This window comes from Aethalodelphis obliquidens, unplaced genomic scaffold (assembly GCF_003676395.1).
Source record: "Aethalodelphis obliquidens isolate GAN/ISIS:26980383/991018 unplaced genomic scaffold, ASM367639v1 scaffold3, whole genome shotgun sequence".
NCBI classification, from domain to species: domain Eukaryota; kingdom Metazoa; phylum Chordata; class Mammalia; order Artiodactyla; family Delphinidae; genus Aethalodelphis; species Aethalodelphis obliquidens.
The window spans coordinates 13761434-13774843 of record NW_020837947.1 but is presented as its reverse complement, the minus strand read 5'-3'; the positions used below and the strand labels follow the sequence as shown (position 1 = coordinate 13774843).

Sequence of the window (13410 nt, the reverse complement as noted above, 5' to 3'; positions counted from 1 at the left end):
TATGCTTGGTAATTGGACGAGGTCACTGGCTGGGCTTCCTGACCAGGCAAGGTTGCAGGCTGTGTTCAGTAATCAGACAAGGCCCTTGGGTGGACTCCACCACTGAGTAGAGTTGTAGTCTGGGCTCCATGGCTGGGTGTGGTTGTAGGTTGGGCTCTGAGGATGCCTAAGGTCACTGTTCAGGCTCCTTGGTTATGCAAGGCCAGAGGCTATGCTCAACAGTTGGTAGGGCTTCTGGCTTGGCTCCCCGCCCAAGCAGGGCTGTTGGATGGGCTCCATGGCTGCCTGGATTCTCTGGCCAGGCTTCCTGGTGGGGGGGTACGGAGACTGTGCTCAGCTGTTGGGTGGGGCTGGGAATCTGCCTCCCTGCCCAGGCCGGGGGGTAGAAAGAGCTCCAAGGCCTGTAATGCCAGTTGTCTGGGGACCCAAATGAAGCAGAGCTGCTAACTGAGTTTGCAGGCTACACGGGGCCGCTGGCTGGTCTCTGCTGATGAGCAGAGACGCTGGCTGGCATCTCTGCTGGGTGCAGCTGCAAGCAGGAATGCAGCCCACCCAGATCTGAGTGCAGGTGCTGTAAGCCGCACACCCCTTCTCCATCGCTATCTGATCCCCCGTGACGGAGCCTCATAGGTTTCCTTAGTGACCCCCATGAAGAGAGACCCAAGCGGGCCTCCTGGGAAGTGTCACACAATACTGGGGGAGCTGGGTGTCCGCTTTGGCCTCTCTCTTTTTTTTTAATTTTCGGCCGTGCCCCACGGCTTGCAGGATCTTAGTTCCCTGACTAGGGATTGAACCTGGGTCCCTGGCAGTGAGAGTATGGAGTCCTAACTACTGGACGGCCAGGGAATTCCCCACCTTGGCCTCTCTTTTCCAACTGGAGAAACCACAGGCTGGGGCGCTCTGGTGTGGTGCTGTGCCAGCCTGGGGCAGGCGATGTGGGCAGAGTGCAGTCACTCCTCTCACCTTCTAACGTGGTCCTTCTCGGTCTCTGATGTCCAAGGGCTGCTGCAGCCTCACCCTGGGTTCTGGGATTTTCACAATGGTGTCCTGTCTATGGATAGTTGCTTGTTGGTCTTCTTGTGATGGGACTTAAGTCAGGAATGGCTTATGCCACCGTCTTGGTGACATCACTCCTCCATATACTTTTGAATCTCTCTCAGAGGGGAGACTCATAAGGGGAAACCACTGTGGGAACCAGCGATGGTGTGTGAAACCCAGAACTCTAATTGACGAACTGTTGGAGGCTCAGTGTGGACACCTCTGACCCACCCAGTCATGGGGGCCCCCCAATTTGGTGAGATTTACCTCCAGGAGCTTGACCAGGTTAACACAGTAAACACTGGAGAAAAGTCCCCCTGTGCTTCTGCTCAGAAGTTTTTGTTCAGATCAATATATAAAATAAGGCTTGAGGGGGTCTTATAATTATATAAGTACCCAAATACAGATCAGAATTTTAGTCTCAGTTTTAACTTCCATTGGTGATGGCCTCAAATTGTCACATAGTGTCACTGGATTCATTCTTTTTCATTTATAACACAGAGAAATCGGACAAAACGTTCTCTGAAGCCATCTCAAGTCTATATATACTTCTGCCTAATTAAATCTATAAGAATTAAGTACATTGGCAAGAGAGACATACAGAAACTCCACATAGGGAAATAGAAGACGATGTATTTTTTACCAATTTAATCTGTCCATTTAAATATTTGTCAGAATTTTTCCCTTTTGGAGACAGATTACTATTTATCTGTCTTTTCAAACATGGATCCCCAAATGCTACAATTTTTACAAAATCATGGTCAAACAATTTCCATAAAGGAAACTAGTAAATATGATATGATTAAAATAAAAGTTGCTAAGCGCCCACTTTATGCTGGGCACTGTGCTAAGTGCTTTTCTTGTTAACCTTTTACAATAACTCGGGGAGCCGTGTACTCATTATCAGCAACCTATATGTTAGGAAGCTGAGGGTTAAGAGTTCATTACTTTGCTCTGCTCCACACAGAAAAGTGGTGAGGCCAGGACTGGAATCCAGAAAGTCTTCAATTTTAACTACTGGTGTACAGGTTTTTTTTTAACCTTTAAATTTTAATTAAAAGCTATATGAACATTTATTAATATATTAAAAAGTCAAAAACGACTACGAAGCTTCCAATGAAGTAGTACCCTTTTCATTTCACTCCTGATTCTTCTCCAGAAAAAACCATTTCCATCTCTTGTAGCTCTGTCTTCTGGTTTTTACTGCTGTTTTTCTAAGTAACATGTTTATATTGCTATTTCTTGATTTCTAAATGTTAGACATTATCAGTGCTTCTGCAGCAGAGAGGGAATAAACTTCTACATGACTCACGGGGCCCCAATGACTATTTTAGCACCTCTTATAGCTAGAGCAATAATCACGTCTTTGCATGATTATGGTGTTTTAATACTTTTCACATTTAAGCAACAAAATATGCTATGGTTGTATTTCTTCTCTTACATAACTTTTTGTTTTTCTAAAATCAATAGTTCTCTCTCTCTCTCTCTCCCTCGCTCTCTTTTTCTCTTTAAAATATGACCCAGCAATTCCACTACTGGGCATATACCCAGAGAAAACCATGATTCAAAAAGACACATGCACCCTAATGTTCACTGCAGCACTATTTACAACAGCCAGCAACCTAAATGTCCATCAATAGAGAAATGGATAAAGAAGATGTGGTACATATATACAATGGAATATTACTCAGCCATAAAATAGAATGAAATTGGGTCATTTGTAGAGACATGGCTGGACCTAGAGACGGTCATACAGAGTTAAGTAAGTCAGAAGAGAAAAACAAACATCGTATCGAAGAGAAAAACAAATATCGTATATTAATGCACATATGTGGAATCTGAAAATACAGTTATGGATGATCTTATTTACAAAGCAGAAATAGAGACACAGATGTAGAGAACAAAAACGTATGGATACCAGGGTGGAAAAGGGGGTGTGTGGGAGGAATTGGGAGATTGGGATTGACATATACACACTATTGATACTATGTATAAAATAGATAACTAATGAGAATATACTGTATAGCTCAGGGAACTCTACTCTGTGCTCTGTGGTGACCTAAATGAGAAGGAAATCCAAAAAGGAGGGGATAGATGTATACGTATAGCTGATTCACTTTGCTGTACAGTATAAACTAACCGAATACTGTACAGCAACTATACTCTAATAAAAAAAAATTTATATTGCTAACTGCTATTCTTTCTCTTATGGTGCTAATAAAGCTCCTTCCAGGATGGTTAAGCCCATCAGGTCATCTGGCTCAACTGTTTCCTTCCTTGGAGATGTTCCTCTTAGAGCACCCAGACTCCCTGCTCCTGTCTGGACAGGCTCTTCCTAGGTTGCAGTACCATTGTCATTTGGGACTTCCCTTTACCATCATCCTGGGGACTTCCTTCTCCTGGGTTGAATATTATTTTTCCTCTCATTTCAGTATATGGAGCATATCTTTCATTAGCTTCTTGTGAATGTGTGCACAGAAGGTAAATATTTTATATATGAAATGGCAGATATATTATTCTAAATCATAAAAAATTTTCTCAGCTTTTTGAAGGCATTCCGTCATTGTCTACTAGCTTCCATCCTTGTTTTGGAGAAATCCAACTTTTTCGTCTTGGAAGCCCTAAAATCTTCTTTTATCCCCCATGTTCTGAAATTTCATTATAGCTTTGTTTTTAATTTTCCTGGGCACCTGTAGGGTTTGTGTTCTAGAAGTGTGTAAATTTTCAATCTGGGAATGCTTTTTCTGCATTACTCCTTTGGTAATTTCTTCCTTTCCACTTTATTTTGGGGGCAGGGGGACTTTTACAGAATAACTGAATTGGATTTTGAAACTCTCGTGTAAATCCTGGCTGCAGCATAAGCCTGGCTAGTGACCTCATGAGAGGCGATGCTGTGGGGTTTGGCACAGAGTCTTTCCCTTAATCCCTCTGTTTTTAACACAGTGGCTCCAGCACAGATGGCGTCCTGTGTCATCGAATCCCAAGTCCCTCTGGATGGCCTTCTCCAGAGAGTCAACAAAGCAGAGCTGCCTGACTAGCTGGGCTTAGGGGAAATCTGCTCATCTCACCACTCCTTTCTCAGACTTTCAGCCATTTTCCCTTTAAAGCCCCACAGACTTGATAGCTCCACTTCCCGGGTGAGCATTTTGGGAACTCTGCGGCGTGAATCAGCTTTCTCCATCCTCCGCTCTGCTAACACCATCACTGTTCATCTGTCTACTTTCCACCTTCCAAATTCTCTCGGATGTCTGGCAGCTCTATCATCTTCTCTTCTGTTCTTTTTGCCATCGTAGGTTTTGACCTTTTATTTGATTAGGGTTTTAGTAGCGGCTGCAACTACGGATGCGTATAATCAATTTCCCATACTTAACTAGATACTGTTTTGATTTTCTCACATTTGCTGAATTACAATACTGGTCATTAGCATTTTAACTCTTGTCACATGTAGATATCATTACCATGTTCTCCAGGAGAATGTGGGGGAGCTGGAGGCCAACCACAACCCCCAGAGTTAATCATCAGAATTTCAAACATCAGAGAGTCCCATCAAAGGGTTTTATTCTTACAGAAAATTGAAAAATGTCCGGCTAACAATTTCTTAAAAAATAAATGCTAATTTAAACATCCAACACCTAAAAACTGTATTTTAATAACTGTTCTCTTTGTAAAATAAAATACATAAACTACTTCATAGGACTGAAGAAATAGGTCTGTTTATACATTTTTTTAAAGTTAAGCAACTTGAATATAATGGCTTAATGTAATGGAAATAACCAGAGCACAGGCAGAATTTTCAAGGACAATCTAAAAGCATGAAGTAGCAATACTTCTTATGGGGGATTTATGGTGTTTATTACTGACAGCTGGAGTCTACTGTGCTGAGTAAGAATAAGCAAGGGGAGTGGGAAGTGAAAATCCCTTCTGTACGTATTTTTCAGGGTCACCCTCTTTTGCTTTGCTGGGTTGTGTATTGTGCTGTATGTGCTACACACATGAAGATGACATTACAGTATGTGGTCTGCAGGTCGTGCAGTCCCCCTTGCAAAACAAAATTATGTTAGACTCTAAAAACTCTAAGTATGCACTGTGATCTTTCTCCAAAGGCTGTATGCAGAAAAAAGAAAAAGGCTCGTTTCTAAGTCCATGGTTGTGAGTTTGCGACCCACAAATAAATAAACAAAACTGTCAGCACTGTTGTGGATACATTATTGCAGCTCAACCTAATCTACCATCTTAGGATGGCTTCTTGGCAGACCAGTGACATTAACCCTACAATGGCAGACCTTCTTAAGAGTCAACTTTGTGAGGAGATGGAACCTATTTGCCCCAAACACCTCTCTAGCCAATGCCTTCCCTTTCTCACCAGTCCTGCCTAGCTTCCTCCAGATTTTCCATCCTAATTCACCATCTCACAATCACGTCTCTATTCTGGCCAGGAGGACAGATTTTCAAGAACCTATTAACTTTCCTTCCATTGTTTTACATCTTACCTGCTGCTTGTTAAGCTTTTTCTGTATTTCTTCTGAGTCACAGGAATCGTAGACGATGGGCTTGGCCAGCTCTGACTCTATGTGGGCCAGCCACGTTCTCAGGCTGCTCATGTTTTTATCCAGCTGCTGTACGGCGACCAGGGTCTCCTTCAGCTTCTTTACCCTGTGGGCAGAGAAGGAGAGACATCAACTTCAGTGAGAGGATTCACTCATGTTTCCCTCATGAGCAGAAGCCAGCACTGGGTCTAAAGCCAGAGTCCAGCCTGGCTCAGCCTGGCTGTGTGACTGTGGGCAGCCGTACACCCCTCCTGTGTCTCTGTTTCTTTGCCTATAAAATGGAAATGAAGTAAGAGTACTTGTGAGATTTAAATGAGGTGAACGACAGAGGGTGCCAGTACATGGGAAACATTAAAAAAATATCAACCATGGTTATACTCAGCACAGCTATACTAATATAACAGTGATAGAAACCTCATGGTTGTCACAGAAATTATTACTTTCACAAATAATATAATCTATACTACTTGACTTTTGCAAATAATATAATTTATACTACTATGAAGAATAACTGGGAGGAAAAAGTTAACCTTTCCAGTGGATTGTCACCAAACAGATTACACATCCATGGTTCTAATCACTTTACCCCCTGTGGGATGTATTTCAGCAATATTGTGGCAGAAACTCAGTCATAAGAAGAAAGCACACTGAAGATAAAACTATCAGTGAGATATCACATGCACTTAAGCAATTTGAGCTTTAATGATGCCATATCACGTTAAAGGTAACTAAGGACCTGTTGGATTGTAAGTGGCAGAGGGCAGGTACCCAATCTTCCACCTGAAGAGCCTAATGCAGTATAGTATTCACTACATAGCATGCTTAAAAAATAACGACAAATAACTATTCTCCCATTCTCGCCAGGAAGGAGTAAAAACTCATTCCTTTAAGAATTGTCATTTCTCTAACCATCATCCGTGGACACGTTAAATGTTAAGATGCCAGAAAGACAAAAGAAATCAGATGTGATTATTTTCTTAATAAAATGTACCATCTGACCAGAAATCTGAACATGGAAAGAATGAGATATAACAAAGTGTGGTAAGAACTAAACTAAAGAAGTGAACGAAGTCTCTGGCTAATAAATAAAGAGTGATCAATTCTGTCTGGCCATGTTCAGTAATCATTCATTCATTTACCATTTGTTCATTTCTTTATTCCTCCTACCAACATGTATGGTGCTAGGTGACAGATAAACAGTGATGACTAAAGCTTCATCCTTGCCTTTGAGGAGCTTAGACTTTGAAGAAAGAAGGAAGGTGAAGAAATGACATGTGAGCTGCATCTTGAGAGGTGGATACAAGCCAAGCAGAACATTTCTGGCCTAGGAAACAATGAAGAAGAGCAGAGATTGTGAAGGTCAATAGTGTCACAATGCCAAGGAGATCAGTGGTGGACGGACGGGGAAGAGAAACAGGAAAGACAGAAGAAGTGGTTAGAGGAAGAGGTAAGGCTGATGGGTGGATGGGAGCAAGATTATAAATCTCCCACAGTGACATGACAATGGATTTGTATGTAGTTTCAAAGATAAATAAGAACTTTCCCAAGATCTATTAGCGGAGGAATGTTAAGATGAGTTTTGATTCTGAGTGTGTAAGGCTGAGGCAAGGCTGTGGTAAGAGCTCATTCAGGAAGTACATAGAATAGTCCAAGCAGTTTGCATCAAAAGCCTACACTTGGAAACAGTGGGGACACAGTTGAGGAGTGGATTGCTAAATTCACGAACCGACATGACGTGAAGCAGAAGGAGTTAAGAAATGATGTCTTTTCCAGTTGGGTGACTAGATAGATGCTGCTGCCTCAGAGGATACAGGAATGAGGAGCAAGTTCTTGGGATTAATGGTGCATTAAGTTTGGGGTACGATGAGTCTGTGGGATCAGCTAGACATGTATGGAAATATAGTTCTTAGGTCCAGAAGAGACGGCGAAGTTTATTGCATTGGTTTACATACTGTTGGCATACAGTTGAAGCCCTATGAAAGGATGTATTTCATCCTGAAAGGGGCTGGACTAAGAAGAATGAGTTTTAAAAGGTTAAAGAAGGAGGAATCACAGTTGAAGAAAAAATAATCAGAAAGGAAGGAGGTGAAGCAGGGAAGTGTAGCAGAAAACTAAAGGCAGGAAATGTTTCAAGAAAGAATTGGTGGTGGGCGGGGGATAGGACTGACGGTATTTTAGGGTACAAACTTGCAACGAGTAGTAAATAAGCCTTAGAGATCTAATGCACGGTAAAATGAATATAAACAACAATATTGTACTCTAATTTTGTAATGTGATAAGTATCGCTACAATGGCAATCATATTACATTATATCAGTGTATCAAAGTAACAAGCTTAAATTTACCTTAATTTTACCTTAAATTTACACAATGTTGTGTGTCAAATACATTCAATTAAAAATAATTTAGAAAAAGAAGAAAGTGTTGGTCACAGTGTGATCTGAATGCCTTCTTCATTAGATTTCACCTGGTTTGCCTCACATAAATGCAGATTCTTAGACCCCAACCCAGTCCTATTGAGTCAGAACCTCTGGGGGTGTGGCCAGGGAATTTACACTTAACAAGCACTCCAAGTAAGCCCTAGGCATGCTTAAGTTTGGAATCACGGGTCTACTTTGTCAAAGGCAGAGCAAGGTAGTTGATGAGGTCTAAAAAGAGCTATTCATTAGAAGAGGTCTGCTGACCCTAAGTGAACAGTTCAGCAAGGGCTATGGAAACAGAAAACAGGACGCATTTGAGAGAAATACACTTATAATGAAAGAGGATTGTTAATTATTTTTAAAAAGTAGGCAGCGAAGGTAAGTAAATACGGTATGAATCCTGTAGAATGATCTATCTGGCTACAAGAAAAAACTGATTTTTTGTTTTTTTGTTTTGTTTAATGTAGTTTAACGTTTTGGAATCGCTTTAGAATGTTTTTAGGCAGAGAAAAAGGAACTCATGAGGAAGGAGCCAAAGACAGAAGAAAAAGGAGAGAAATTACAGATGAATACAGATGATGGGGCGAGGAGGCACAGGAGGCAGGATCAGGGGCGTAGAGCAGGGATAGATGAATTAGATTTGAAACGTTATTTCCCAGTGAGGGCAGGGTGTCAGCAGGAATTTGGGAGGGACACAGATAGTACGTCTCAACTCTATTATTACCAAGTAATAGTAGCAAAAATCGACTACTGAGTCTCTGTTGAGGGCCTGACATGGCTGACTGGATGTATGTACATAGATGGCTCTAAAACAAAAGGCGATGTGAAGGAGGAGCAAATGATCAATGATTTCTGGTACAACCCTTCCTTAAAATTCAATTCTGCTTTTAGACCGTAAGTTTTTTTATACTGTCCACCTTTTGGTTCAGGACATGTGGTCACCTTACTGACACTGCTCCTAATAGAAATGAATGGCAGATAAGCAAAATATCTCCATCTCCGAGTTGTAAACTTGGTTCAACTAAAGAGGTATCTGCTTGGAAAAGATGTCAAGAGCAACATGTCTTTTAAAGCTCTAGGAATCTTCCAAGACTGAACCAGGAAGAAATAGAAAATATGAACAGACCAATCACAAGCACTGAAATTGAAACTGTGATTAAAAATCTTCCAACAAACAAAAGCCCAGGACCAGATGGCTTCACAGGTGAATTCTATCAAACATTTAGAGAAGAGCTAACACCTATTCTTCTCAAACTCTTCCAAAATATAGCAGAGGGAGGAACACTCCCAAACTCCTTCTACGAGGCCACCATCACCCTGATATCAAAACCAGACAAGGATGTCACAAAGAAAGAAAACTACAGGCCAATATCACTGATGAACATAGATGCAAAAATCCTCAACAAAATACTAGCAAACAGAATCCAACAGCACACTAAACGGATCATACACCATGATCAAGTGGGGTTTATTTCAGGAATGCAAGGATTCTTCAATATATGCAAATCAATCAATGTGATACACCATATTAACAAATCGAAGGAGAAAAACCATATGATCATCTCAATAGATGCAGAGAAAGCTTTCTACAAACTTCAACACCCATTTATGATAAAAACCTTCCAGAAAGTAGGAACAGAGAAAACTTACCTCAACATAATAAAGGCCATATATGACAATCCCACAGCCAACATCATCCTCAATGGTGAAAAACTGAAACCATTGCCACTAAGATCAGGAACAAGACAAGGTTGCCCACTCTCACCACTATTATTCAACATAGTTTTGGAAGTTTTAGCCACAGCAATCAGAGAAGAAACAGAAATAAAAGGAATCCAAATCAGAAAAGAAGAAGTAAAGCTGTCACTGTTTGCAGATGACATGATACTATACGTAGAGAATCCTAAAGATGCTACCAGAAAACTACTAGAGCTAATCAATGAATTTGGTAAAGTAGAAGGATACAAAATTAATGTACAGAAATCTCTTGCATTCCTATGCACTAATGATGAAAAATCTGGAAGTGAAATTAAGAAAACACTCCCATTTATCATTGCAACAAAATAATACCTAGGAATTAAATAAAATACCTAGGAATAAACCTACCTAAGGAGACAGAAGTCCTGTATGCACAAAATTATAATACACTGAGGAAAGAAGCTAAAGATGATACAAATAGATGGAGAGATATACCATGTTCTTGGATTGGAAGAATCAACATTGTGAAAATGACTATACTACCCAAAGCAATCTACAGATTCAGTGCAATCCCTATCAAACTACCACTGGCATTTTTCACAGAACTAGAACAAAAAATTTCACAATTTGTATGGAAACACAAAAGACCCCGAATAGCCAAAGCAATCTTGAGAAAGAAAAACGGAGCTGGAGGAATCAGGCTCCTGGACTTCAGACTATACTACAAAGCTATAGTAATCAAAACAGTATGGTACTGGCACAAAAAATATATATATAGATCAATGGAACAGGATAGGAAGCCCAGAGATAAACCCACGCACATATGGTCACCTTATCTTTGATACAGGAGGCAAGAATATACAATGGAGAAAAGACAGCCTCTTCAATAAGTGGTGTTGGGAAAACTGGACACCTACATGGAACAGAATGAAATTAGAACACTCCCTAACACCATACACAAAAATAAACTCAAAATGGATTAAAGACCTAAATGTAAGGCCAGACACTATCAAATTCTTAGAGGAAAACATAGGCAGAACACTCTATGACATAAATCACAGCAAGATCCTTTTTGACCCGCCTCCTAGGGAAATGGAAATAAAAACAAAAATAAACAAAGGAGACCTAATGAAACTTCAAAGCTTTTGCACAGCAAAGGAAACCATAAACAAGACCACAAGACAACCCTCAGAATGGGAGAAAATATTTGCAAATGAAGCAACTGACAAAGGATTAATCTCCAAAATTTACAAGCAGCTCATGCAGCTCAATATCAAAAAAAACAAACAACCCAATCCAAAAATGGGCAGAAGACCTACATAGACATTTCTCCAAAGAAGATATACAGATTGCCAACAAACAAATGAAAGAATGCTCAACATCATTAATCATTAGAGAAATGCAAATCAAAACTACAATGTGATATCATCTCACACCGGTCAGAATGGCCATCATCAAAAAATCTAGAAACAATAAATGCTGGAGAGGGTGTGGAGAAAAGGGAACCCTCAGACACTGTTGGTGGGAATGTAAATTGATACAGCCACTATGGAAAACAGTACAGAGTTTCCTTAAAAAACTAAAAATAGAACTACCATACGACCCAGCAATCCCAGTACTGGGCATATACCCTGAGAAAACCATAATTCAAAAAGAATCATGTACCACAATGTTCATTGCAGCTCTATTTACAATAGCCAGGACATGGAAGCCACCTAAGTGTCCATCGACAGATGAATGGTTAAAGATGTGGCATATATATACAATGGAATATTACTCAGCCATAAAAAGAAACAAAATTGAGTTATTTATAGTGAGGTGGATGGAGCTAGAGTCTGTCTTACAGAGTGAAGTAAGTCAGAAAGAGAAAAACAAATACTGTTTGCTCACACATATATATGGAGTCTAAAAAAAAAAAAAGAAAAATTTTCTGAAGAACTTAGGGCAGGACAGGAATAAAGATGCAGACATAGAGAATGGACTTGAGGATAGGGGGAAGGGTAAGCTGGGACAAAGTGAGAGTGGCATGGACACATATACACTACCAAATGTAAAATAGATAGCTAGTGGGAAGCAGTCGCATAGCACAGGGAGATCAGCTCAGGGCTTTGTGACCACCTAGAGGGGTGGGATAGGGAGGGTGGGAGGGAGGGAGATGCAAGAGGGAAAAGATATGGGGATATATGCATATGTATAACCGATTCACTTTGTTCTAAAGCAGAAACTAACATACCATTGTAAAGCAATTATACTCCAACAAAAATGTTAAGAAAAAATATAAAATAAAATAAAATAAAATTGTAAGAAAAAAAAATATCTAGGGATGTGATAGGGAATTCCCTGGCGGTCCAGTGGTTAAACTCTGAGCTTCCACTGCAAGGGGCACAGGTTGGATCCCTGGTCGGGGAACTAAGATCCCGCATGCTGCGCAGCGCAGCCAGGAAAGAAAACAAAACAAAACAACCCTCCGGCCCCAAGACTCTAAGGATGTGATATATTTCAAGGCAGGGATCTGCAGTAGAATGTTCTCAAAGACAGACAACGTGCACTCAGAATCACTTATTTCTCAACTCTAGTACTTCCAGAGAGTAAAGAAGTGATTCTCAACCTAGGACCGGTACTGGATCACTTAGGGGTGCTTTCCATCCACACGTGCCACTGCTAACTCTCTCCCCACCTTCTCCCCGCCCTCTGTGCCTCCCCAGATGACTAGGATTTGCTTCTCTGGTCAGGAGCCACCTCTCCGAAGAAACTGTCTCATAACCAAAGTATTTTGAGATTTTTTATTCTTTTTTTTTTTTTTTAACATCTTTATTGGAGTATAATTGCTTTACAATGGTATGTTAGTTTCAGCTTCACAACAAAATGAATCAGTTATATATATACATATATTCCCATATCTCTTCCCGCTTGCGTCTCCCTCCCTCCCACCCTCCCTATCCCACCCCTCCAGGCGGTCACAAAGCACCGAGCTGATCTCCCTGTGCTATGCGGCTGCTTCCCACTAGCTATCTACCTTACGTTTGGTAGTGTATATATGTCCATGCCTCTTTATCGCTTTGTCACCGTTTACACTTCCCCCTCCCCATAGCCTCAAGTCCATTCTCTAGTAAGTCTTTTTTTTGGTTTGTTTTGTTTTTTGCGGTACGCGGGCCTCTCACGGTTGTGGCCTCTCCCGTTGCGGAGCACAGGCTCCGGACGCGCAGGCTCAGCGGCCATGGCTCACGGGCCTAGCCGCTCTGCGGCATGCAGGATCCTCCCGGACCGGGGCACGAACCCATGTCCCCTGCATCGGCAGGCGGACTTTCAACCACTGTGCCACCAGGGAAGCCCCTTTATTCATTTTCAATTGCTTAAAATGGATATCATCACTTCTATTACAGTTTCTATAAATCAATGTTTCTCTCTCAAATGAAAATCTAGTCATGACACCATCAATTTTCCTCTGTCATACAAATGCTTAGAAGTATTTTCATGATGGTCGGTTCTTGATAATAATATCTGTATTTCATTAATTATAATAAAAATCCCTATATTTGATCAGTGTATAAAGGCATGCTGAGGTGCATTACCTTATATTGTTTTAAAAATGTGTATTTAAAAAATTATGTTCACGTTCCACAATATATAGGATTGAAAGGGAACAGAAAACATGCATTGCAATATGTTATCATAATTCCATTCAAGATAATACTTTTCTAATTAGCT

The 13410-nt window shown here is 40.8% G+C and overlaps 1 protein-coding gene across 4 annotated transcripts in view; it reads right to left on the bottom strand.

Annotated features, from left to right (window-relative positions):
- Positions 1-13410, bottom strand: part of SYNE1 (spectrin repeat containing nuclear envelope protein 1) — a 462280-nt gene that overhangs the window by 37674 nt on the left and 411196 nt on the right. For all 4 annotated transcript variants that reach the window (XM_027083161.1, XM_027083173.1, XM_027083179.1 and 1 more), the window contains one exon: positions 5529-5691. In XM_027083161.1, coding sequence (XP_026938962.1) covers positions 5529-5691 — 163 coding nt within the window. The remainder of the gene's footprint in view (positions 1-5528; positions 5692-13410) is intronic.